The 27,377-nt window shown below is 41.7% G+C and overlaps 1 protein-coding gene across 1 annotated transcript; it reads left to right on the forward strand.

The window, feature by feature from the left end:
* The first annotated feature begins 5,711 nt into the window (after positions 1 to 5,711).
* Positions 5,712 to 27,377, forward strand: LOC149282327 (transcription initiation factor TFIID subunit 7-like). The gene is made up of 12 exons (XM_089498361.1): positions 5,712 to 5,724; positions 7,127 to 7,200; positions 7,443 to 7,521; positions 16,025 to 16,158; positions 17,293 to 17,419; positions 17,510 to 17,568; positions 17,674 to 17,746; positions 21,536 to 21,640; positions 26,042 to 26,194; positions 26,383 to 26,495; positions 26,691 to 26,750; positions 27,333 to 27,377. The coding sequence occupies exons 1-12, from the start codon at positions 5,712 to 5,714 to the stop codon at positions 27,375 to 27,377; spliced, it is 1,035 nt and encodes a 344-aa protein (XP_089354487.1).

Genomic DNA, 27,377 nt, shown 5'->3' on the forward strand with positions numbered 1-27,377 from the left:
ATTTTGAACTCTTTAAATAGCCTTTTTACCCCTTAATGTCCATTGACGGGTTAGGCACATCACGCAAAAATGGTCAGGTGATGACCTATGACCTGTCTGACATGTCATTTCATTAAACAAGCTTAGAAAGTGATCTAAGATCACTTTCTTCCTTTAAACGGTGTTGCTGAAATGCCTCGGCCTCTCCCCAGGGCGTCAACATCCGCCATACATTGAAAGGCAGCGGACACCAGTTTTAAAAGAGTTTAGGAGAGCGGTCACAACCGCCACCGGAAGTGATTTTGCCACTCGCAAGATGGCGGCGTGTCCTTTGAAAAAAAACAAAGTTGGAAAAGTTTGTCAAAGGGTCTCGAGGCCCTCTAGAAAACTCTGGCTCCACTTGCAGGTTGAATACAGGTACTGCATTCAACCATGCAAGTCACATTGTGTTTAGTAAAATATTTAGAAAATAATAAAAAATTGGTAACATTTAAAAATAATTATTCATCAGAGGAACCATCCAGTTCCAGCATAATGTAAAAAAAAGGCCAAAAAAGAATAAAATAAAAAAAATAAAGTTTATTATGAGCAAGTGCTAAAATTATCGCGTATCTTCCCAAAAATCTTGATATGGAAAGAGTTCAAGTAAAAGCATTTCAACTACCTAAGGCCACGTGACGCAAAAATGGTCAGGTGATGACCTATGACGTGCCTGGCACGTCATTTCAAGACATTTTTTTGTCTAAAAAAAAAAAGAATGGTTTGATGGGGTAAATTGGAGTGACCAGGCTCAAAGATAGGGCATAGGCACAGACTGACCAAAATGGGGGGGGGGGGGGATGCACTTCCCAAATGTGGCATTTAACCCCCAAACACCAGACAAACCCATGCATGGGTGGAATCACTGTACTCGGGAGATGTTGCTGAACACAAAATATGTTTTCAAAAAATATATGGTTTGATGGGGTAAATTGAATTAGCCAGCTTCAAAGATGGTCCTATTAGGGCATGGGGTAAGTAGGACCAGATGTAAATGTTCCAAGTAAAAAAAATGTGCACTTCCTAAAAGTGGCATTTTACCTCCCAAACAACCTGGCAAACCCATGCGTAGGGGTTATCACTGTACTCAGGAGATGTTGCTGAACACATATTGGGGTCTTCTTTGAAAGTGTATACCAGGAGCTGTAAATCCATACCTGAAGCGCAATTTTAGTAATACACCCCCCCCAAAATAAATTACTACCATAAAGTTTGACAAAGGGTGGTAGTAGAATTAGTGCATGGAAAGGGTTAAAATACCAGCAGTGTCTACCCAAAATACTGTATTGGCTCGGATATAGGCCGCACCCTTAAAGTTAGGTGCTTTTTTAAGGAAAAATAGATATGCTGCCATTCTGCCCCCCCGAGATATGCTGCCACTATGCCCTCCACCCGATATATACAGCCACTCTGCCCTCCACCCGATATATACTGCCACTCTGCCCCCCCGAGATACGCTGCCACTCTGCCCCCAAGATGTGCCCCGGGGGGGGCCCCGACTTACCAAAGCAGACTCCCATGTGTCTTGCGGGGCCGGCAGGGGACACCTACGCAATACGCGTAGACAACTTCCGGTGCCGGCACTGGAGATTGTCTAAGCGCATCGTGCAGACGTTCACCGGCTGTGGCGATGTGCGTAAACGACCTCCGCTGCCGGCATGTCTGCACGATGTGCTTTAACAATCTCCCTTGCCGGGACTCCCCTCGTGGGAATTCCCGGCAAGGGAGATTGTTAAAGCACATCGAGCAGACGTGCCGGCAGCGGAGGTCATTTACGCACATCGCCACGATGCGCGTATGCGCTTAGACAATCTCCCGTGCCGGCACTCCCCCCGTGGAAAGTGCCGACAGGGGAGGCTGTCAGAGCGCATCGGAGAGTAGGATGCAGGTCCCCTGCACCGCTGCGGGGGATCTGTATCCTAACCCTGCTGCCCGCCCGGGACATGCAGTCGGGCGCTAGACCCCGAATATAGGCCGCACCCCCACTTTAAAGACTTAAAGTGGGGGAAAAAAGTGCGGCCTATATTCGGGCCAATACGGTAGCACATGGGGCAGAATGGAAAAAAATGGTTTTGAAATAGCAAAACGCTACTTGTGTGTCAGGAACCAATTTTTCACTGCCTGAACCATGGCTTTTTTATACCTGTGGCGTTTACATCTGCGACCACTAGTGGTCACCCTCTGCCCTCTGGAGCACTCAGAACTCAGGTGTGCCTTGTTACCTGGGTTGAGCCCTAGTCCATACATCCAGCTGGGCCTTGTTATCTGGATTACCCTGCCTTTATGAACCTGCTCTTCAGTCAGGGCCTTTGTATTGAAGTCTATGGACCTTCCTGCTGTGGTGCTGCACCTGTACTGTTCCTGGTTCCCTGCTTTGTGTCCTGATCAAGTGGACTCCCTGCTTTGTGTCCTTCCAAGTGGACTCCCTGCTTTGTGTCCTTCCAAGTGGGCTGTGTGCCTTTCGTGCCCTTCCAAGCGGGCTGTGTGCCTTTCGTGCCCTTCCAAGCGGGCTGTGTGCCTTTCGTGCCCTTCCAAGCGGGCTGTGTACCTGACCTGATCACCCGAGTCCTGACATTGTGCTTATTGCCCAATAACTTGCAGAAAAAAGCAAAAAAAAACATACAAACATTGGGTATTTCTAAACTCAGGACAAATAGTAGAATCTACTTAGCTGGTTTTTTCATTAGCTTTTTTTGGATGAGTAAAAGATTTTTCAAATAAAAGTGAGAAAAAGCGAGGTTTTTTTTTCATGTTTTTATAATATTTTATTATATTATAGGAAATTAGATAATATGATCAAAAATATGGTATCTGAAGAAAGCCCTTCTTGTCCTAAAAAAAACCCAAAAACTTTTCTGGGTAAACTAAATTAGTGAGGAGAAAATTACATCTAAACACGAGCACCGCAAAAGTGTTAAAACAGCCTCGGTCCCAAAGGGCACAAAAAGTAAAAAATAGCCTGGTCCTTAAGGGGTTAATATTGACTTAAATTTAAAAAGATATACAACGTGGGTATTCCTTGCTAAACACGATCATTTTTATTCCCAGCAGCTCTGCCTATTCCATGGAAGGAATCCTAATCCAAATGCAAAGGATGTAAGAAAATGCAGTTTGATTTTTTTTTGTCACATTCATTAGAAGAGGTTGGTGGGAAATAAAAATAAAATTAATAATAATTAGAAAAAAATAGTAAAAAAAACAGTAAAATGTAAAAATAATTTCCCACTGATGTCACTATCAGGGGAACCTTCAAGTTGAAAAAAATGTTAAATTTTTTTTTTAAAAAGGCAAAAAAAATAAAATATATATATAAAAAATATATTTTTGTGAGGAAGTCCTAAAATTAGCACATTAGCTTAAAACAATTCTCGCATGGAAAGAGTTAAAATACTGGCATATTAAATTCCCATGGGGTGTCTACTTTTAAAAAATGTATGATCTGATGGGGTAAACTGAATTCGCCGGGTTCAACAATGTCCCAATTAACACGGGGGGAAGGATGGCCAAATGTGGCCTTTTAGTTCCCCACAAAAATGTCAAACCCATGCATATGGGGTATCACTGTACTCAGGAGATGTTGCTGAACACATATTGGGGTGTTGTGCGACAGCGGCATATACCAGGAGCTGTAAATTCATACATAACATATGTGTGTGGGGGGAAAAATACACACAAAAGAATACTACTGCAAACTTTGAAAAAATTCTGGTGGTAAAATGTGTGCATGCAAAGAGTTAAAATACCAGCATTTAAAATACCCTGGTGTGTCTAGTTTTCAAAAATATATGGTTTTGTTGGGCACACTGAAATGGCCCGGCTCAAAGATGTACCAAATAGGGCATGGGCAGTGGATCCCCAAATGCCAAAGTTCAACACTGAAAAATGTGCATGTCCCAAATGTGGCCCTTTTGCCCCCAAACAGCCAGGCAAAATCATTCATGTGAGGTATCGCTGTACTCAGGAGATGTTGCCGAACACACATTGGGGTGTTTTGTGATAGTGACATATACGAGAACCTTTTAATTCATACCTGAAGTAAAATGTGTGTGACAAAACAAATGCAAAAAAATGACTACCACAAAGTTTGACAAAGACTGGTGGTAGATATGGTGCATGGAAAGAGTTAAAATACTAGCATTTGAAATACCCTGGGGTGTCTAGTTTTCAAAAATATATGGCTTTATTGGGCATACTGAAATGGCCCGGCTCAAAGATGTACCAAATAGGGCATGGGCAGTTGATCGCAAAACGCCAAAGTTTAACATTGAAAATGCGCATGCCCCAAATGTGGCCCTTTTGCCCCCAAACAGCCAGGCAAAATCATTCATGTGAGGTATCGCTGTACTCAGGAGATGTTGCTAAACACATATTGGGGTGTTTTATGATAGTGACATATACCAGAACCTGTTTATTCATACCTGAAGTAAAATGTGTGTGAAAAAACAAATGCAAAAAAAATTACTACCATAAAGTTTGACAAAGGCTGATGGTAGAATTAGTGCTTGGAAAGGGTTAAAATACTAGCATTTGGAATACCCTGGGCTGTCTAGTTTTCAAAAATATATGACTTGATGGGGTAAATTGCATTGGCCGGCTTCAAAGATACCCGAAATGGCACATGGGGGGAAGAATTACCAGATTTGGAAAAAATGGCTTTGAAATAGCAAAACGCTACCTGTACATATTGCCCCATAATGTGTAGAAAAAAGCAAAAAAACATAAAAACATTGGGTATTTCTAAACTCAGGACAAATAGTAGAATCTATTTAGCAGGTTTTTTCATTACCTTTTATAGATGAGTAAAAGATTTTTCAACTAAAAGTTAAAAACAGTAATTTTTTTTCTAAATTTTTCACCATATTTTATACTTTTTTTAATAGTAAATAATATGATACAATCAAAACAATGTCATCTAAAGAAAGCCCTTCTTGTCCTGAAAAAAACAATATATAATGTGTGTGGGTTCAGTAAACGGGAAAGAAGAAAATTACAGCTAAACACGAGCAGCGCAGAAATGTCAAAATGGCCATTGTCACGAAGGGTACAAAAAGTAAAATCAGCCTTTGTCACGAAGGGGTTAAACATACAAAAGAATAATTTAAATCCTAGGCATATTAGGGAGTTTCTAAACACAAAACAAGTAAAAGCACATATTTCATTTTTTTTACTCGCTGGGGACAAGACGGTATAACTGATGTGTGTTTCTTTCATTCACCACACATATATTTTTTATTTAACCTTTAAATACTTTTGTTTACAAAAGTGTCGAGCTTTGTCGGTGTAAAGCACTATGGCACACACGTTCTCAGCCCAGTGGTTTTATATAAAATTATATATCCGATCCCATTAAATGGATTATAACTGTCCTTTCCGTAAAGGTACTAAAAATTATTACAAATGTATTGGTGGTAAAAGGCATCACTATCCAGGAAACCACACATTTTTTCACACTCCACTGAATTTAATTTTCAAAACAGTCTCTGTTTCCGGGTGGAATACTATGAAGCTGCTTCCGGGTCAGCGATTTCCTTTCTGGCGAGTCGGTTTTTGTGACTAAAACACTTCCTGCAATAGATCCTTATTCAACATACAGGTCTCGTTGAATGTGAAGATTTCGACGATGTAGTTGTGTTTTCCTTTTTTTTATTTTATTGCGCTACAGGTTTCTTGGAGGCACCAACGCACGATTCGCTATGGCTTCTACAAGTAATGTCTTCTATGTGGACCGTATATAATAGAAGCGTGTTTATCAGCAATGACTATTATTATGTACGGGTGAAGGTGGTCGGTTCTGTTAGACTATCAGGGCATAAACGTTCTCTTGTTTAGTGGGAGATCTTTACAATAAGATTTTCGTAATTTACTACCTGGATTGCGTTGCGGATGTGCTTATTACATCTGAAACGCGAATAGAGAGGGGGGGGGGTGTGTGACTGTATTCTGCATGGGATATAGCTGAGGGCGAGTCCCCCATTACTCAGCTGCAATATGCGTTAAAATGCTTGTAATGGCCCCAGTGTCCCTTAAACGTTACAGTGAAACTTCATGAGCCTTTAGCTGATTACTTTTCTGTATGTGACATTGATGCCTACCAATATTTCAGATGAGGATGCACCACAACACGTTTGTCCAAACAAGTACATTTGAAATGTGTGTAGCACGATTATTGACATCCTTTTAGTCAATACATTCTGCTACCTCCCTTTGCCAAGATAACAGCTTTAAGTTTTCTCCTATAATGCATGATGGGTTGGAGATTATATGGCTAGGGATCTGAGAGTATTCTTCCATGCAGAATTGCAGAGCCTTCAAATTTCAAAGTCAACACTGGTGGACTTTCCTCTTCAGTTCAACCCACAGGTTTTCTATGGGGTTCTAGTCAGGGGACTGGGGTAGTAATGGTAGGACCTTGATTTCATGGTCAGTTAACCATTTGTGTTGATTTTGTTTCATTGTCGTGCTTGAAGATCCAATCATGGGCATTTTTTAAAAAGCTTTTTTGACAGAGACAGGTGTTCATATAATATCTGTTGATATTTAATATAGAGTCCATGATGCCAAGTATACTAACAAAATGTCCAGGTCCTCTGGCAGAAAACATCCCCAAAACATTAACCCCTTAATGACAAAGCCAGGCTCAAAATGCATTGTTTTCAATAGGTTTAGGAACCGCCCATTGTCCTTAAGGGGTTAAAGAGCCACTGGAATATTTCCCTCTGTACACTCACATTTCCTTGGCCCCTATACACATTTTTCGAGAGGTCCAGGCCTGTAGAAAACTGCTTTGCAATCATACAGCAAGTACTCTCAGCTCCTAGAAAATATGAATATTACATATGGATTTGGGACTTACAAAGTCACTCTTAGGGAAGTATGTGCATGTGTAGTATGAGTCTTACACATCAGCATTGCGTTTGATGCCTACAGCTTTGTGTTTGAAGACCCAGGTATGTGATTAGAAATGTAAAATATGATAGTCAGCACTGCAAATAACAGTAAATAGCCAAATATTATATCTTTTTTTTTTTATTTAAAAATTGGTTCATATCTTTTTGACACTGGGTATCTGCGTATGTAAATATATATCAATCATCTTTCTACCCTGCAGAACAAAAGACATCAAGGAACAAAGATGATGCTCCTCATGAGCTAGAGAGTCAGTTCATTCTAAGGCTTCCACAGGTAAGAAAAGAATAACAGTGGTTCAGAATGATTTATGTTATGCACATCATCAAGGGACATACAAGTGGTTGCTCTCATTAAATGGGGCCTTTAAGTACTCGGAAACATTAAATTCTTCCGCGTGTTTAAGCGTGCCACCTAGAACACGGTTATACAATTTAGTTCTCATGGGCTATTACGTTATTACATTCTAGGAAATATTTAACTAAAACGTGATTGCATAACTATTTCTTTCGTCTCAGGAATATGCATCCACTGTCAGAAGGATGGTCCAGTCTGGAAATGTCAATGCAAAAGATCGACTGTCTATTGAATTACATCGTGAGTAGCGCTACACTGTAGATATAAATGGGTCATTAATACAGAACTGAAATGACAGGTTAAAACATTGGGGTATTTTTTTTTTATAGTAAGTTACTCTCGTGTGAAGTTTGAAAAGTGGCATTTTCTCGATTGCAGCCAGCGGTTTTTGCTGTTGAAAATCTTGAATTGTGCACTAGAATGAGTTTTTTTTTTTTGTTTAGATGATTATTGTGCAGCCCTTATTCCAACAGAGATCTATATGACATAATAGTAATTATTATGTCATATAGATCTCTGTTGGAATAAGGGCTGCAACTAACGATTATTTTCATAATCGATTAGTTGGCTGATTATTTTTTTCAATTAATCGGATAAAAAAAACAATATGCAAATTCTCTGTTTATTTAAACTATTTTTTCATATTTAATAAAAACTATGAGAAAAATGCATTTCTTGTTTTTATTTTCCAACCTGCCCCCCAGTTATGCACACCTCACCCCAGGCTTGTCATTTGCTCTGAAAAAAACCTGGTCTTATAATCGAGCAAATACGGTAATTGAAAAAAAAAAGGAAATTTAAAATTTTCTGCATTAAATAAAGTGGGTTGTAGGGCTGCAACAACTAATCGATAATAATCGATAATGAAAATCGTTGCCAATGAATTTCATTATCGATTAGTTGAATCGATTTTTATCGATTATAAAATGAGGGTTTTTTCAGAGCAAACGCTCTGAAAAATACCCCTCATTATATAATCCATTTCAGTGACTCACAGCAGCAGCTCCTGTTTACCAGTCCCTCCCTGTAATCTCTGTGACAACTGGCCCGCCCCTTCCTTCTGCCAGAACCACAGGGCTGTGACACTCATCTAACTGCAAGTATAAAATTAATATTTGGGCTGCTTAAAGCTAGGGGAGGTGGGGGTTAATTTAGGGCAAGTTATGGTTAATGGGGTGTTTAGGGGATGCTGTGGTTGATGGGGGTCTTTAGGGTTAATTTAGGGGATGCTGTGGTTGATGGGATCTTTAGGGTTAATTTAGGGGATGCTGTGGTTGATGGGGTCTTTAGGGTTGGTTTAGGGCTGCAACTAACGATTATTTTCATAATCGATTAGTTGGCCGATTATTTTTTCGATTAATCGGATAAAAAAAATTAAATTTTTCATTTATTTTAAATTATTTAATAAAGTAACATAGGATGTTAAAAACAAATGGCAGAATAAAAATTTTTTCTTGTTTTTATTTCCCCAACCTGGATATTTGAGCCCAGGCTTGCCACACTGCCCTCCCCGACATGCCACACTGCCCTCCCCACTTATGCCTTATACCCCCAGATATGTCACTCCGTCCTCCCTAGGTATGCCGTATACCCCCCTGATATGCCATAGTGCCCTCATAGGATTTGCAGACTCGTTCACAGACACAATACTTTTATAAATAAATACAGGATTAATCTTCACTGCCCCCAGGATTTAGATTCCCCTCAGTTTGCCCCCCCTTTACCTCTAACTGCACCTTAAATTAACTTTATTAAATTAATGAAATTAACCCTCAGTCCTCAGCATTAAATTAATCCTGAAGAGAAGACCCCATTAACCACAACTGCCCCTAAATTAACCCTGAAGACCCCATCAACCACAACTGCCCCTAAATTAACCCATTAACTATAACTGCCCCTAAATTAACCCTAAACACCCCATCAACCACAACTGCCCCTAAATTAACCCTAAACACCCCATCAATCACCACTTTCCCTAAATTAACCCTAAACACCCCATTAACTATAACTGCCCCTAAATTAACCCTAAACACCCCATTAACTATAACTGCCCCTAAATTAACCTTAAACACCCCATTAACTATAACTGCCCCTAAGTTAACCCTAAACACCCCATTAACAATAACTGCCCCTAAGTTAACCCTAAACACCCCATTAACTATAACTGCCCCTAAGTTAACCCTAAACACCCCATTAACTATACCTGCCCCTAAGTTAACCCCCACCTCCCCTAACTTTCAGCAGCCCAAATATTAATTTTATACTCACAGTTAGATGAGTGTCACAGCTATGGTGATGCTAAACAAATGGGCGGAGCCAATCGGCTGTTTGGCTCCGCCCCTTTCTTCCTCCCTGTCCGTCCCTGCCGATTGGCCCGCCCCTTTCTTTCTCCGGCAGCGATTGCAGGGAGGGACTGGAAAAAGGAAGTGGGCGGGCCAGTCGGCAGTGACTGCAGGGAGGAACTGTAAGTAGCAACTGCTGCTGTGACTCCTGTGAGTCACACTAACGGATTATAACACGAGGGGTATTTTTCAGAGCATTTGCTCTGAAAAAACCCTCATTTTAGAATCGATAAAAATCGATTCAACTAATCGATAATGAAATTCGTTGGCAACAAATTTCATTATCGATTATCATCGATTTTATCGATTAGTTGTTGCAGCCCTACTGTGGTTAATGGGGTCTTTATGGTTAATTTAGGGGATGCTGTGGTTAATGGGGTGTTTAGGGTTAATTTAGGATAGTTGTGTTTGATGGGGTATTTAGAGTTAATTTAGGGGTAGTTATGGTTAATGGGGTGCTTAGGGTTAATTTAATGATGAGGACTGAGGGTTAATTTAATTAATTTAATAAAGTTAACTTAAGGTGCAGTTAGAGATAAAGGGGGACAATCTAAGGGGAATCTAAATCCTGGGGGCAGTGAAGATTAACCCTGTATTTATTTATAAAAGTATGGTGTCAGTGCTATGCGAACGGGTCTGTGACTCTATGAGGGCACTATGAGATATCTGGGGGGTATAAGGCATATACATTATATAAGGCATATGTGGGGAGGGCAGTGTGGCATGTCTGGGGAGGATGGAGTGGTGTATCAGGGGTATAAGGCGCAGTGGCATATGTGGGAGGCAGCGTGGAGTGGTATATGTGGGAGGCAGCGTGGAGTGGCATGTCTGGGAGGCAGCGTGGCATGTCTGGGAGGCAGCGTGGCATGTCTGGGCTCAAATGTGCATAAATTGGGGGGGCTGGTTGGGAAATAAGAAATGCATTTTATCAAAGTTTTTTTATTCTGCTGTTTGTGTTTAACATCATTTTTTTATGAAATTATTTTAAATAAATGAAAAATTTACATTCATTTTTTTCCCGTCGTGTAGTGTCAGTACCACGGGGTGTCGCTCTTCCTGGGACAAGGACCTAGAACCGAAGAGGTTAAGATACCTCCTAACCCCTCCTACTCCTCCCTATAAGAGCCCCGGCAACCCTCATACCTTCAGTTCTTTCCTTGTCCCTTGTCAGGGACGGACCTTGTTTTTTTGTTTTTTTCGTTGGTGGGGCACACGGGTTGTGTCCGGGGGTTCCCTCCGATTGCTCCCCGGGTGGTGAGCAGAGCGAGGAGCATCGGCGGACGTTACGGAGCCGTTTAGACGCCGCGCTCTTATGCCGGCAGGTTGGAGCATGCGCACAGCGGTGGAACGCACGCCAGAGGGCGATGCGTTCCACCAAGAGTACTGACACGCTATTAAGCATGCGTGATTCAGTTTCTCTTGTTCAGGGCGCGAAAACTAACTGTTTTTCGCATATATATAGCTGTGCTGCCCAGTCTGACAGCAGAGGAGCTTGTCAACACTGGGATTTCCGTGTCACCAGCCCCCCCCCACGGATTGAGGAGTTGTAAGGTAGGATTTGGTTAATCTTACCCTGTCAAATCCTCTGCCCTGTATATTTTCTACTAAAATTTTTTTTTTTTTTTGTGTTTTATATTAGATGTCTGGTCCGGTTTCACCAGATAGGCCGGATAAAGAGAAATCTTTTACACCTGCTCCAAAAAAGGCTGTGGTTAAAACCAAACATTTATCGTGCACTGAATGTGCCACTCCGTTGCCGGATGGTTGTAAGAAGAAATTTTGCAATGCCTGCTCTGCTGAGAGTTTGGCAAAAGAAAAACAAAAAGACATGCAGTCTTTTTTAGGTTGGTTCCAGGACAACCTGGCGCAAACGTTTGAAACGTTTAAAGCAGCAGCAGCTACACCTGTGGAACCTGTTAAACTTAAATCCCACAAACGTAAGAGGGTATTATCCCCTCATTCTGATTTATCCTCTGGGGAGGTTTCTAGTTCATCCTATTCAGCTTCATCTAGTGGGGAGTCAGAGGATGAGACCAATTTTCCTCCACAGGAGCTGCGTAAATTTGTTAAGGAAGTCTCACGGCTTTTTCAGGATTCAGACCTGTCAGCGCACCCCAAAGGGTTGCCCATGTTATCTCACATGCAGAATCTCATGTATAGAGAGTGGAATAATCCAGGCAAAAGAGCCTTTATATCAAAGCACTCTAAGCAGCTTTTTTACCTTCAGGGCAATGAAAAATGGGAAGATATCCCTAAAGTAGACGTCCAGATAGCCCAGCTTTCCAAACGTACGACCATTCCCATTAGTGAAGTGGCTGGTCTTAAGGATCCTATGGATAAGAGGACAGAAACGTCTTGCAGACGTATTTACCAATCATCTGGATTCCAGTGTAAAGTGGCGTTGTCTAGCGCATCTGTGGCTAAAGCGCAGGGTGTCTGGTTGCAGTCCTTAGAGGGCAGTCTTTCAGAATCTATGGATGAAGGTTTGTCTAAACTATTTAAAAACCTGACACTGGCTAACAGCTTCCTGCTGGAAGCTGCAGAAGAGGGCCTTAAGCTTTCAGCCCGTAACATGGGTTTGTCTTCCGTTGCCAGAAGGGCAAGCAGATACTGCCTCCAAATCTACTCTATGCGATCTGCCCTTTGAAAGAACCAAGCTATTCGGTTCTTCCTTGGAGGAACTGATCAGACACATGTCTGATACTAAAAAGGCACTTCCTCAGGATAGGAAAAGCAGATGGAACAAGCGATACCAGTATAGACCTTCCAGGCCTTTTCAACCAGTTTTCAAGACTCAAGCCTTTCGTAAACAACACGAGAGAAAGTTTCAGGAACACCCTAAGAAACCAGAGGGTAGGAAGTTCTGACGGTGTTGGAGGTCGTCTGCAATGGTTCCTACCAAAATGGAGGCAAACCACAAACAATTCCTGGGTCCTCAGGATCATTGCGGACGGGTACAGGATAAAGTTTTCCAGTTTTCCTCGTCCTCTGTTCCTGATTTCGTGTTACCCCTCTCAGGTGAAGAACTCAGCACTGTTGGCCGAAAGCCTTACCCTTCTAAAAAAGGGTGTCATAGAGCCTGTTCCAAAGTATCAGGAGTTTCAGGGAGTTTATTCCCGTCTCTTCCTGGTCTCAAAGCCGGATGGGTCCTTCCGTCCAATTCTGGATTTAAAGAAAGTCAATGCATATATTCCTTACCGTCACTTCAGAATGGAATCCATTCTCACGGTTACCCGCCTGTTGAGACAAGGGGACCTTATGGTTACGTTAGACCTAAAAGATGCCTATCTCCATGTGCCTATCGCCATAGCCTCCAGGAAATATCTCAGGTTTGCCATAAGAGTCGGGACAAGAGTTCGTCATTTCCAGTTTACTGCTCTCCCTTTTGGCCTGTCGTCAGCTCCTCGGATCTTCACAAAGCTTTTAACTCCTATTGCAGCGGCTTTACGGAAAGAGGGGATCACAGTCGTCCCTTATCTAGACGATTGGCTGCTAAAAGCAAGTTCTTCTCAGGAGCTCCGGGCACATCTCAGCTTTACGACCCGATGCTTGGGGGAACACGGCTGGATCATAAATTACAAAAAGTCCAACCTGATTCCAACTACGAAGATCCAGTTTCTGGGGCTCATAGTGGATTCCGTCTCTTTGAGACTTTATCTCCCACGCTCCAAGATCAAGAAGATAAAGAATCAGGTTTCCTTTCTGCAACAAAATCCAACCCTTTCCTTCAGGTTGGCTATGAGTATCCTGGGCAGTCTTACAGCGTGTATTCCGGCAGTAAGCTGGTCCAAAGCGCAGTTGAGACCCCTGCAATGGGACATCCTACAACAGTGGTACAGGAGACCCGAGGATCTAGATGTTACCTTCACGGTATCCAGGGAGGTTTTACTCCGGCTGAATTGGTGGAAAGCAAAGGAGCGCCTCACCCAAGGGCGATCTTTTCTACCACGTCATTGGATCACCCTCACCACGGATGCCTCCAAGGTAGGCTGGGGAGCTCATCTACTCGACCTCTGCAGTCAGGGCAGGTGGTCCTTAATCGATCAAGCCCAATCATCAAACTTTCGGGAACTGAAAGCTGTGTTCCTGGCACTCAAGACCTTCGGTCCAAGATTACGGGGGAAAGCTGTGAGAATCCAGTCCGACAATGCCACCACAGTCTCATATATAAACAGACAGGGTGGCACCCGGATTCCAAGGCTACAGGACCTTTCAGACCATCTCATGCGCTGGGCCCAAAGAAACCTGGAGGATTTAGCAGCGACACATATCAAAGGAGTAGACAACTGTCTGGCAGGCGATCTCAGCAGATCTCGTTGCTCCCAAGCAAACTGGTCCCTGGACAAGAGCATTTTTTCTCTCCTAGTTCAAAGATTCGGCCTACCAGATATAGACCTTATGGCGACCAGACAAAACAGGAAATTGCCAGTTTTCGCCTCCCTTTACAGACAGGACAATCCCCCCCTGCTAGACGGAATGTCAGTGGTTTGGTCTTTCAAGATGGCTTATGTGTTTCCTCCAGTAGCCATGATTCCTCGGATCCTCCTAAAGATTCGGGTAGACAGAGCCAGGGTTTTAGCTATTCTCCCTTATTGGCCGAATCGAAGTTGGTTTTCGGAGCTGCTCAGTATGGCGATTTCAGTATGGGAGCTGCCAGTTTCCTCCCATCTTCTGGAAAACAAGAACCTGTCCAAGGATGTTCTTCTGCAGTTCAGATTGACGGCCTGGCTGCTGCAAGGATGATCCTCCAGAGCAGAGGCGTTTCCAATTCTATGTCAGAAATCCTCTTGGGCTCAGTACGAAGATCTACGTCCACTATTTATCTTCGAGTCTGGAATAAATTTCTCCACTGGTGTGTCTCCAAAGGTTTGGATTTCTCTTCTCCCCCCACAAGTTCTGTTCTGGATTTTTTGCAGGAAGGTTTTTCAGCGGGTCTCACAGTCTCGACGCTTAAGGGACAGGTTTCAGCCCTGAGTCATTTTCTCCTGTCGGAGTTGGCGTCCCAAGTTCTCGTCAGACGTTTTTTTAAGGCTGCCATCATTCAACGGCCTCCCAGACGTTCGCATTTTCCCTCCTGGGATTTGTCATTGGTCCTCCAAGCACTCTGCTCTGAACCATTCGAACCTTTGGAAGAGGTATCTCTAAAATTTTTATCCCTCAAGACGGCTTTTTTGGTGGCCATTACCTCAGCGAGGAGGGTCAGTGAACTTCAAGCTCTTTCCGCGGCTCCAGAATTTACTATTTTCCACCAAGATAAAGTCGTCCTGTATGTTAAACCTTCTTTTTTGCCCAAGGTTATCTCTGAAGCTAATGTCAATCAGCCATTAATTTTGCCCTCTTTCTTCCCGTCTCCTTCAACTCCGGAAGAATCACTCTGGCACACTTTAGACGTCCACAGAGCTCTACGAATTTATATAGACCGCACTGCTTTTTTCCGCTCCATGGATCAATTGTTTGTTAATTATTTTGGTAGATCCACAGGTAATGCGGCCTCCAAGCACACGATATCTCGATGGCTTTCCGATACTATTCGCTTAGCCTACTCTCTCAGTGGTCAGGTTCATTCATCCCGCATTACTGCTCACTCCACCAGAGCTATGGCTACATCCTGGGCTGAAAGGTCTTCGGCATCTCCAGAAGAAATATGCAAAGCAGCTACTTCGTCTTCCTTTCACACGTTTATAAAGCATTACCGGCTAGACATCTTCTCCTCCTCTGATGCTGACTTCGGGCGTAAGGTGCTTCAGGCAGTTACCTCGTGACCGTTTTTCCCCACCCAGGAGGGGTCATCTTGCTATATCCCCGTGGTACTGACACTACACGACGGGAAAAATAGTAATTTTACTTACCGTAAATTCTTTTTTCCTTAGTGTAGTGTCAGTACATATATCCCTCCCTGTGCATTTTTGTATTAAAATTATTTTTTGCAAGCTATCTTGTGTTTCTTGGTACTTTCTGAAGGTATGAGGGTTGCCGGGGCTCTTATAGGGAGGAGTAGGAGGGGTTAGGAGGTATCTTAACCTCTTCGGTTCTAGGTCCTTGTCCCAGGAAGAGCGACACCCCGTGGTACTGACACTACACTAAGGAAAAAAGAATTTACGGTAAGTAAAATTACTATTTTTGTCTGATTAATCGAAAAAATAATCGGCCAACTAATCGGTTCTGAAAATAATCGTTAGTTGCAGCCCTAGTGGGTTGTATGCAGTCACTATATATTCATAGTTAGATTATCTCCCAAGTGTGTATCCTTAGTGCTGTGGAAACGTCTGAACAATTGTGGCTGTTTGTGGCCAGTGGATGATGGTAAATAAATATTTCTAAGTCATATGAAATGTGTGAAATGTGCAGTACTGTACGTTTTATGACAGTCTTTATTCTTTTAAATTGAATGTAACCCACAGCGGATGGTCGTCATGGGATTGTACGAGTTGATCGGGTTCCTCTGGCTGCGAAGCTGGTTGATGTTCCATGTATCCTAGAGTGTTTGAAAACCATTGATAAGAAAACTTTCTACAAGACTGCAGATATCTGCCAGGTAATTGGTGTAAATGCTGAATGCTTCAAGCAAAAAATAAACAAAAACTTCTGAATTCTTTTGTCAGTATCTTTGTATTTCTGCTTAACACATTAATACATAAGGAATGTCAAGAATTGTCTGTACAGTCCATATGCTGTGTCGTCCTGTGTCTTTTGCATGCAAATGCATAGAAGAATTGATCAGAGTCCACTGTATGTCTTGTTTAATTACCACAACCACCCACAGGGCCGGCCCTACAATGGAGCCGACTGGGGCAATTGCCCCAGGCGGCACTTCAGAAGGGGCGGCACTTTGTTTTTTTTGAAGCGGAGGAGAGAGAGAGGGGCACCGAGTGGTTTTCGCTTACCCGCTCGGCGCCCCTCTCTCTCTCCTCTGCGGCGAGTTTCCCTGTTCGGTCTCGGTGCCGGCTTGTAATGCAGAGCGCCGGAAGTGACGTGAATTTCCGGCGCTCAGCATTACAAGCCGGCACCGTGGCTGCACAGGGAGACTCGCCGCAGGACTGTTTAAGGGTAAGTACCGGGGGGGGTAGATAATGCCGCCCCCCCCCCCCGGCGTCGGCGGGGGGTGGCATTTTAAACTTCGCCCCAGGCGGCGTTAAGTCTTCGGCCGGCCCTGACCACCCAGCACACATTCACAGTAAAAACTTTCATTCTTGTCAACAGGAGTAGCAGCAACCATTTACATGTATGCTATCTGATGTTTTCCTAGCATGCGTTTAATTGACTACTGCTTCAGTTATTTAAATGGGTGCCCTACTGAACATACTGAGCATTCCCTTCTTTTATGACGAGGCACTCCAGGCATCATATGCACTTTAATATATATGATAGCAGCAAGGTTCCCCTTGCAAACGCATGGAGTCATCCTGCAGTTGTGCTGTAACTGTTTTCATCTGGTAGCAAAACAACATTTGCTTATAGAGACTATTGTGATACCACACAGCTTCCACATGTAGTTGCAGTGTATTGAAGATTTCACTATTTTGTCGTAAGTGTGCGAGAAACATTATCCCACTGAATTATGCCATTTAAAAAAACTATATAAAAAATATATGATGTGTTTATATCGAATGCTTCAAATTAAGGAAAACCTTTCCACCCACAACCCTTTTTTCCTTCTCTATACTTTCAGATGCTGGTTTGCACTGTGGATGGTGATCTCTATCCCCCATTGGAAGAGCCAACTGGGACAAGCGACCCAAAGGCCAGTAAGAAAAAAGACCGGGATAGAGAGAAAAAATTCATTTGGAATCATGGAAGTAAGTGGCCAATTTCTACAGTAGCAGCTGGCTGTCTGTTATGTAGTCTAGATCCATAATCTAATGCATAATACCGCAAATGTATTTTAGTCACACCTCCTCTGAAGAATGTGCGAAAAAGGCGCTTTAGGAAAACAGCCAAGAAGAAGGTACTTTTTTTTTTTTTCTTCTCATCTTGTTTTATATATTCCTGCATTGATGCATCTTTTTTTTTTATTATTATTTTTTAATAAATTTCATCCTGTTTACCTTAGTACATAGAGTCCCCAGATGTGGAGAAGGAGGTGAAACGTCTCTTGAGTACAGATGCTGAGGCGGTTAGTGTGCGTATCCTTTACTAGAATTGACATAGGTTAATATGCCGTAGATTTAAATGGTAAGCAAAGTGTTCTATATGACCCACCAATAAGCAATACATATTGAAGGATTTTGTAAGTACTTTATTACTTTATTAAAGTAACTCACAGACATGAGAAAACTTCCTTGAAACGCAATAGGGAGTCTAAGGGTGAACAACCAGCACCCAGTTGGAACATGTAGCTCACAAGATAGGCCAATTGGGCAAAATGAAATCTAGCTTGTCTTAAAAACGTAGGTTCCTTCACAGCAGTAATTGGAACCTTACTTCGCCACAAAAAGAATCCAATCCCACCTCCCTTGGCAATAACAATGGTGTAATATGCATATTCAGTTCTGGCATTCTGAATTTTGTTCAGGGGGAATTTGAGTCTTACTTGTATTTTTGCCAAGGAAAATGTTCGGCTAATTTATAATTAGCGGCTCCTGAAACTATTGGTTAACCTTCAATGGCAGACAACTCTTTCATTAAACTTTTATACAGGTCCACTCCAGTTTGTACACACTTCCACTTAGGGGCGCTTGAGTAAATTGGGAAAAGAGAGAGAAAAAAAATAAGTGTAGCCAATATTGATTTCTCAATCAGTTGTACATATTGCACTCACGGTATTTGTGGTATTCAGGCTCTTCTCAAAATCTTCACATCTAAAAAAAAATGTGAACAAAGAGAGAGAAGGGACAAGATTGCGCAGTATCTCACCCAAATATAGAGAGAATAAAAATTGATTGCACTTACAAGAAATCCAAATTAGCTGGATTTCCCCGCCCTTCGCTCCTCCTGTCGCGCTGTGGAATTTTTCCCGAGAAGTTACAGCCCTGTAACAACCTGAAAACACTTTGAAGATCATCATTCCAATTAGGATCAACCAGGGTTGTTGGAGAACCCTGTTGTAAGACACATTAGCACATGTGCTCAACTTCTTGTAAGTGCAATCAATTTTTATTTTCTCTATATTTAGGTGAGATACTGTGCAATCTTGTCCCTTCTCTCTCTTCGTTCACATTTTTAGATGTGAAGATTTTGAGAAGAGCCTGAATATCACATAAATATCGTGAGTGCAATACTCACCACTGATTGAGAAATTATATCTGTTATTATTGGCTAAACTTATATTTTTCTCTTTTCCTATTTACTTAGCGCCCCTAAGTGGAACAGTGCTTTTTTATATCAGCATCTGGAGAATGCTGTTCTAGGGTAGCAGCTGTGAAATAGGGGAAGTATTGTTTCTTCTTTATCATTTGTTGGTAGAGGATTAGTCACAATTTATGTAATAAATCACTGTATAGTGTTCACTGGTACCCTTATCACTTTTTCTTGTACATATTTATTTTCTCCACTCCCGTTGTGTAACAGTTGCTCCATGGGGTATCAATATGATATTGTATTGTCTGGTTGAAGTTACTGTCAGATGTTTGTTAGTACTCTTTCAGCAAATAAAGTCTTTCCTGGCCGCGATCTCTTCTGAGGAAGTAAAAGCTTGTGGTTATTCACAAATACAAGGTTATTTTTCAGTTTGCCTTTTAGAGGCCTTGCCAGCAATTTTAGTTTCATCCCAAGGGTGGAGCTTTCTATTTTGTATTCCCATTCAGCCTCCAAAACTAAAGATGAGTTTCTTTATTTGGATGTCCCACACTGTAGTCTTGCTTACTTAAATAGAACCTGTGACTAGAAAGACAAACAGGTTATTTCTTGCCTGTTCTGGTCACAAGAGAGGATTGGCTAATTCGAAGAGATCCATAGCCTGGTGGATTGTTCTCACTACTTTAGGGCTGAAACAACTAATCGATAATAATCGATAATTAAAATCGATTATAAAAAGAGTTTTTTTCAGAGCAAATGCTCTGGAAAAACTCCTCTCCTTATATAATCCGACCTCAAACAGAGATCGGATTATAACACTAGAATCCAGATCCCCCGCAACGCTGCAGGGGACCTGGATTCCCCTCACTGTCGGCCGGTGGGTGTCCGTGCGATACGCACAGGCAACTTCCGTCTCTCCCCTCCACTTCCATACACTCCTCTGACTCCTCCCCCCTCCCATACACCACTCTGCCTCTCTCCCGACTCCCTGGTATTTTGTGAACCTCCGTTGCTGACAGGCACTTTCACTGCAGCTTCACAGAAGCCTCAGCGTAAGTGAAGGGCAGTAACGGAGGCTGTCTGTGCACATCGTGCAGACCCCCACCGGCTGACAGAGAATCGAGGTCTCCTGCAGAGGATCATCCTCTCTGTCAGCTGGTGGGGGTCTGCATCGCGCAGACAGCATCCGTTACTGCCCTTCACTTACGCTGAGTCTTCTATGAAGCTGCAGTGAAAGTGCCTGTTAGCAACGGAGGTTCACAAAACACCAGGGAGTCGGGAGAAAGGCAGAGTGGTGTATGGGAGGGGGGAGGAGTCAGAGGGGTGTATGGGAGCCACCCTCCCATACACCACTCTGGCTCCTCCCCCTCCCATACGCCACTCTGCCTTTCTACCCGGCTCCCTGGTGTCTTGTGTATGGGAGGGGGGAGGAGGCAGAGTGGTGTATGGGAGGGGGGAGGAGGCAGAGTGGTGTATGGGGGTGTAATGAATTTCAGGGAGGCAGAATGGCATATCTGGGGGAGTTTAGAGTGGTGTATAGGGAGTATAATGAATTTCAGAGTGGCATATCTGGGGGAGGCAGAGTGGTGAATTGGAGTATAATGAATTTATGGGGGGTTGGACTGGCATATCGGGGTGCACAGTGGCATATAGGGAGGTATAAGGCATAAATGGGGGCGAGTGGCATATTAGGGGGTATAAGGCATATCAATATTGGGCATATCTGGGGGTAAAAGGTATATCAGGGGGCTCAGTTGCATATAAGGAGTATAAGGGATATATGGGGCAGAGTGGCAAGCTGGGGGTCAGATGTGCACAACTGGGGGCAGTTTGGTAAAAGAAAATATAAACAAGGCTTTTTTCTCAGTTTTTATTAAATATGAAAAATAGTTAACATATGAATGAATATTTACTAATAAATGTATTAAAACCTAGTTTGAGAAACACTGTTTGGGTTCTTGTAGCTTTTATTATTATGTCAGTGAAATAAGAAGGTGAATAGAGAGAGAGGCCATTACAATAAAGAGATGAAAGTGTAAATTGTACGTTTTATTACATTATTTTAAATTAAAAATGTTTTTTTTTTTTTATCCGATTAATCGAAAAAATAATCGGCCAACTAATCGATTATTAAAATAATCGTTAGTTGCAGCCCTACACTACTTTACCTCCTGGAAATTGGCAAACATTTACATCCTGGAAGGCTTTAAGGCATAATCTATGAGAACCATGCCTATCACGCTCTAGGTATGGCTGGAAACTAATATTATTATCTTCAGGTGAGAATTAATGATTTCTTAATTCTCGTGTGTATCATTGACAAGGAAAATAATGACCTGCTTATAACATTGGGTCCACCAATATAATTGGTATAGACTCATAATTCAGGGCAGCCCAAGAGGACTAAATGCCCTAGAGGCATGGTTTTTGGGACTGCTGACTTAGACTGACTGTCTTAGAAGTGTAGCCTGTGTCTGTTTAGATTCAAAGCTAAAGGGCTGTCATTTGGCACTTTTGACTGATTTTTTTACGTTGATTGTGTGACTAATAATGATGTGTAGACTTTAAGTTAGGCATGGGAATTGAGAAGACATCTGATAAATTGTCTGTTCCGCTAATGTTCTTTGAGCAGTGTGTTAGGGAACCTGCATTTTATTTTTCCTTGACACTAACTATAGGCTGGGAAGTGATCGCTGAAGATGAGACCAAAGAGACAGAAAATTTGACTGGTTTAGATGGCTCTCCAGGCATGTCTGGAATTAAGCAAGGTCGTGGATCTTCAGGTGCCTTTATTTCTAAGTGAATATATGTATTACAATCGTCAATTTTATCTTAATTATTACGCAAGGTATATTTGGGGAAAAAAAACAATCGCTCATATTACAATCAAAGCATTTACTACGTTTAAGAAGCTACAAAAGCTAATATCCAATGTAACAGGATAAGGTTACAAAAACAGGTCTGTTAATTTTACCTTTTGTGCTTGTCTACTTGAAAACAATTGTCAGACCGATATTGAAGTTGTAATTGTTGACTTTTCCCTAAAATTAGTCTGGCAATGCAGATTGGCTTTCACTCTGATCCGCTACATGGCCTTTGGGACATTGCTGCCCTGCAAGAACCGTAGGAATATACATATTTGTGAAAGTAATTGGCAAAATCTAAACAATTTTATTCATCTCATGAAATGGCTAACCAAGAAAAGAACTGTGCATTTTGTATTTATATAGCAGTTTGCACAAATACAGTTGTGCTCAAAAGTTTGCATACCCTGGCAGAAATGAAAATGTTGGCATTGATTTTGAAAATATGACTGATCATGCATGATCTTTTATTTAACCCCTTGATGACAATTGCCGGTCCGGGCACGTCACGGAAATTCAAGTCGATAACGACAAATGACGTGCCAGGACCGGCACGTCATTAAACGGGTGCAGAAAGCGATCTATTTACGCTTTCTGCACCGAAACGGCGTTGCTGTAATGCCTCGACCTCGAGGCATTCAGCAACGCCATTATCGGCACAAAGGGGCCATCTCTGGCCCCTCCCCGGGGCGTTAACATCCGCCATACTTTGTATGGCGGCGGACGCCCGTTTTAAAAGCGTTTAGGAGGCGATCAACGATCGCCTCCTAAACTTAAATGGTGTCGCTGGAATGCCTCGATCAGGAGGCATCCAGCGACACCAAACACTTAACTGGGGATGGACTGTGACCGCTCCGGAGCTGCCGGTGATCTTCACCATCAGCAAGATGGCGGCGGTCCGGGAAAATTCAATAAAGAAAAACAATAAAGTCTAAAAAGTTCGCTAGACGGTCTCCAGACCCTCTAGAGAACTCTGGCTCCACTTGCAGGTTGAATATAGGTACTGCATTCAACCATGCAAGTCAATGGAGCTCAGCTTTCTAATCACAGTGTGATTAGAAAAAATAAATTAAAAATAAAATTAATAATAATTAGAAAAAAAATAGTAAAAACCCAGTAAAATGTAAAAATAATTTCCCACTGATGTCACTATTTAAGTTGAAATTTAAAAAAAAAAAAATAAAAAAAAGGCAAAAAAAAAAAAAATATATATATATAAAAAGTATATTTTTGTGAGCAAGTCCTAAAATTAGCATATTAGCTTAAAACAATTCTCGCATGGAAAGAGTTAAAATACTGGCATATTAAATGCCCATGGGGTGTCTACTTTTAAAAAATGTATGATTTGATGGGGTAAATTGAATTGGCCGGGTTCAACAAGGTCCCAATTAACACGGGGGGAAGGATGGCCACACATCTAATTTCCAATTAGAAAAATGCACACGTACCAAATGTGGCCTTTTAGTTCCCCACAAAAATGACAAACCCATGCATATGGGGTATCACTGTACTCAGGAGATGTTGCTGAACACATATTGGGGTGTCGTGTGACAGCGGCATATACCAGGAGCTGTAAATTCATACATAAAGTAGGTGTGTGTGGGAAAAATACACACACAAAAATACTACTGCAAACTTTGAAAAAATGCTGGTGGTAAAATGTGTGCATGCAAAGAATTAAAATACCAGCATTTAAAATACCCTGGGGTGTCTAGTTTTCAAAAATATATGGTTTTGTTGGGCACACTGAAATGGCCCGGCTCAAAGATGTACCAAATAGGGCATGGGCAGTGGATCCCCAAATGCCAAAGTTCAACATTGAAAAATGTGCATGCCCCAAATGTGGCCCTTTTGCCCCCAAACAGCCAGGCAAAATAATTCATGTGGGGTATCACTGCGCTCAGGAGATGTTGCTAAACACATATTGATAGTTACATATACCAGAACCTGTTTATTCATACCTAAAGTAAAATGTGTGTGAAAAAACAAATGCAAAAAAATTACTACCATAAAGTTTGACAAAGGCTGATGGTAGAATAAGTGCTTGGAAAGGGTTAAAATACCAGCATTTGGAATACCCTGGGCTGTCTAGTTTTCAAAAATATATGATTTGATGGGGTAAATTGCATTGGCCGGCTTTAAAGATACCCGAAATGGCACATGGGGGGAAGAATTACCAGATTTGGGAAAAATGGCTTTGAAATAGCAAAACGCTACCTGTACTTATTGCTCCATAACGTGCAGAAAAAAGCAAAAAACCATAAAAACATTGGGTATTTCTAAACTCAGGACAAATAGTAGAATCTATTTAGCAGGTTTTTTTATTACCTTTTATAGATGAGTAAAAGATTTTTCAACTAAAAGTTAGAAACAATGTCATCTAAAGAAAGCCCTTCTTGTCCTGAAAAAAACATCTAATGTGTGTGGGTTCAGTAAACGGGAAAGAAGAAAATTACAGCTAAACACGAGCAGCGCAGAAATGTTAAAACGGCCATTGTCACGAAGGGTACAAAAAGTAAAATCAGCCTTTGTCACGAAGGGGTTAAAGCTAGTGATCATATGAAGCCATTTATTATCACATCGTTGTTTGGCTCCTTTTTAAGTCATTTTAACGGCTATCACCCAAACGGCCCTGATAAAAAGTTTATATACCCTTGAATGTTTTGCCTTGTTACAAACACACAAGGTGACACACACAGGTTACAATGGCAATTAAGGGTTAATTTCCCACACCTGTTGCAGTTAGTGTCTGTATAAATAGTCAATGAGTTTGTTAGCTCTCACGTGGATGCATTGAGCAGAAAAGAACTGTCAAAAGGCCTGCGTAGCAAGGTAATGGAACTGTTATAAAGAACATTATATAAAAAGATATCCAAAGCCTTGAAAATGCCAGTCAGTACTGTTCAATTATTAAGAAGTGAAAAATTCTGAGAACTCTTGATACCAAGCCAAGGTCAGGTAGACCATGAAAGATTTCAGCCACAACCGCCAGAAGAGTTGTTCGGATACAAAGAAAATACCACAGGTAACCTCAGGAGAAATAAAAGCTGCTCAGGAAAAAGACGGTGTGGCTGTTTCAAGGAGCACAATACGACGGTAATTAGCTGCATGGAAAAGTTTCCAGAAAGAAGCCTTTAGTGCGCCAATACCGCAATATGCCCGACAACACCTTGAAACCTCACAGCTTTTGGCACACTGTAATTTGGAGTGAGTAGACCAAAATAGAGCTTTACGGTGGGGTAAACAAGGCCTAAAGTGAAAAGAATACCATTCCCACTGTGAAGCATGGTGACGACTTTACTGATGTTTTCGGGGTGGGTGAGCTCTAAATGCACAGAGAATCTTGTGAAAATTGACGACAAGATGAATGCAGCATGTTCTCAGAAAATACTGGCAGACTATTTGCATTCTTCCGCACGAAAGCCGCGCATGGGATGCTGTTGGACTTTCCAGCATGATGACCCTAAGCACAGGGCTGGGTTGACCCTTCAGTTGTTACAGCAGAAAAAGATGAAGGTTCTGTAGGGGCCATCACAGCCTCCTGACCTTAATATCATCAAGCCACTATGGGGAGATCTCAAACATGCGGTTCATGCAAGACAACCAAAGACTTTGCATGATCTAGAGGCGTTTTGCCTTGACGAATGGGTAGCTATACCACCTGCAAGAATTTGGGGCCTTATAGACTGAACGCTGTCATTGATGCTAAAAGGTGCAATACACTGTATTAAGAACTAAGGGAATGCAGGGCTCATTTTTTTGTTCTTTGTTGTCATGTTTTGTTTTATGATTGTGCCATTCTGTTATAACCTATAGATGAATATGAATCCTGTGAGGGGAAAAAAAAAAAGAAACATGGTTTGCTTGCTCAAAGACTTTAAAAATGGTACATATATTATCCATTCTCCAAACGTATGCAAACATTTGATCACGACTGTACATACTTGTGTATGTATGTATATATAGGTCATTATTCATTAATTTGTACTAAAACTGTTAAGAAAAATGTGTAGGGACAGGTAGCAACAACATTGATAAGCCCTGTATGTTTGCAAAGCAGAAGCACGATCACTGCTAACAATCCATCAGGCAGGAGAATGTGGTCCTGTGAGCACACTATCCTATATATCTCATGAGTTGGCACATGGAATTTTAGATGCAATGTTATTTTGCCATGTTCCCCCTTACCTGAGCGTCTTTCATACTACATATGTTCTAGAGATAAATTTTTTTTTTTTTTGTCTGACATAGACTTTGATACTTTAGTTTCTATTTGGCCATTTCCATTAATCTGTGTGGTTTCTTTGTTTCTTTGTACAGTGGAGAGGGATGAGTTACGTGAAATCTTCAATGACATTAGTAGCAGTAGTGATGGAGAAGAGGAACAAGAAAGACAAGAGGAGGAGGATCTGAATATTATGGAGACTGAAGAGGAGCAAAGAGATCGCCAGGATGGGGGTACCAATCAAATTGGTCAGTTCCTCACTGGGAGAATTTAGCATTTAGCTGACTGTTTTGTCTTTCATCTCATATACCATACACAATGTGAACACGGTATAGGAGGAAGACTAAAATGGGCCATAGCAATCAAAAAAAGAAAATAAGCTGATGGTTCCACTATTTCCAACATACTCATACTGCTCTTTTTGCTTTTTTTTTAGTGCTGGAGCTACAGAAACAAGTTGAGAATTTACAGAAAAAACTACGTGAAACTCAAGAGAGGAGAAAACGTCAAGAAGAGCTGATAATGAAAGTGGAGAATGTGGCACTGAAGGTAGGTAGCTCACAGCTATCTGCACTATTTTGTTTTTAAAATCCACTGATGCATCAAACTGAAGTTATCACCTGGTACTACCTCTGCAGCGGTTATATTAAGTTAAAGAAGGCAAATACTTTTCATTTCATCTGCATATGTGAGAATTCTGTATGAATATGAACTGTTGGCAATAAATGCTTCTGTCTGTCTTAGACTCGTCTTCAAGCTGTGCTAGATGAATTCAGACAACAAGAGGACAGAGAAAAACAACAGGTGAGGTTATCTTTAAGGCTGTTTTATACAAAGGATACATTTGGTGAAATAACCTTTTTTGAAGAATGAGGGTGCATCTCCTAATTTTCCTAGGAAACTAGGAGATGCACCCTCCTTAAAACATATGTATTAGAACTCATTGAACGATCCAGTTTGCCAAAACGTGCTTACTATTTGACACAAAGCAGTCCTATGGCTTTCTGCAGGTTCTGGCATTCAATCACTTATTACACTGCGTTTACACGGTTTCCATTCAAAGTTGTCCAACTAAAAGTAGTGACATCAGGCCGAATCAACAGCCCAGTCTCCTGTGTACCAGCAGGTACATCTCATTACTGATGCAGAATATCATAGGATGAAATATTAGTTCCCAGAGATTAAAGGGATTTTGATATAGACATTACATCCTGGATCCTTAAGGGGTTTAGAATTTAGTTTAGGCGTCGTTTGTATTGTGACAATTACCTTTTACATAGTTATATGAATGATGGTTAGCATTGTTTAACAAGTATGTTAGAATAAGTAATTTTTTTGCTAACACTTAGCATTGACCACATACTTGTATTTCATCGTACGTTTCAGGTGACGTCCTTGCAAGAGCAGCTTGAAGCATTGATAGAGAAGTGA

Source organism: Sceloporus occidentalis, unplaced genomic scaffold (genome assembly GCF_023333645.1).
Source record: "Sceloporus occidentalis isolate IW3139 unplaced genomic scaffold, rSceOcc1.0.p SCAF_119, whole genome shotgun sequence".
Taxonomy (NCBI): Eukaryota; Metazoa; Chordata; class Lepidosauria; order Squamata; family Phrynosomatidae; genus Sceloporus; species Sceloporus occidentalis.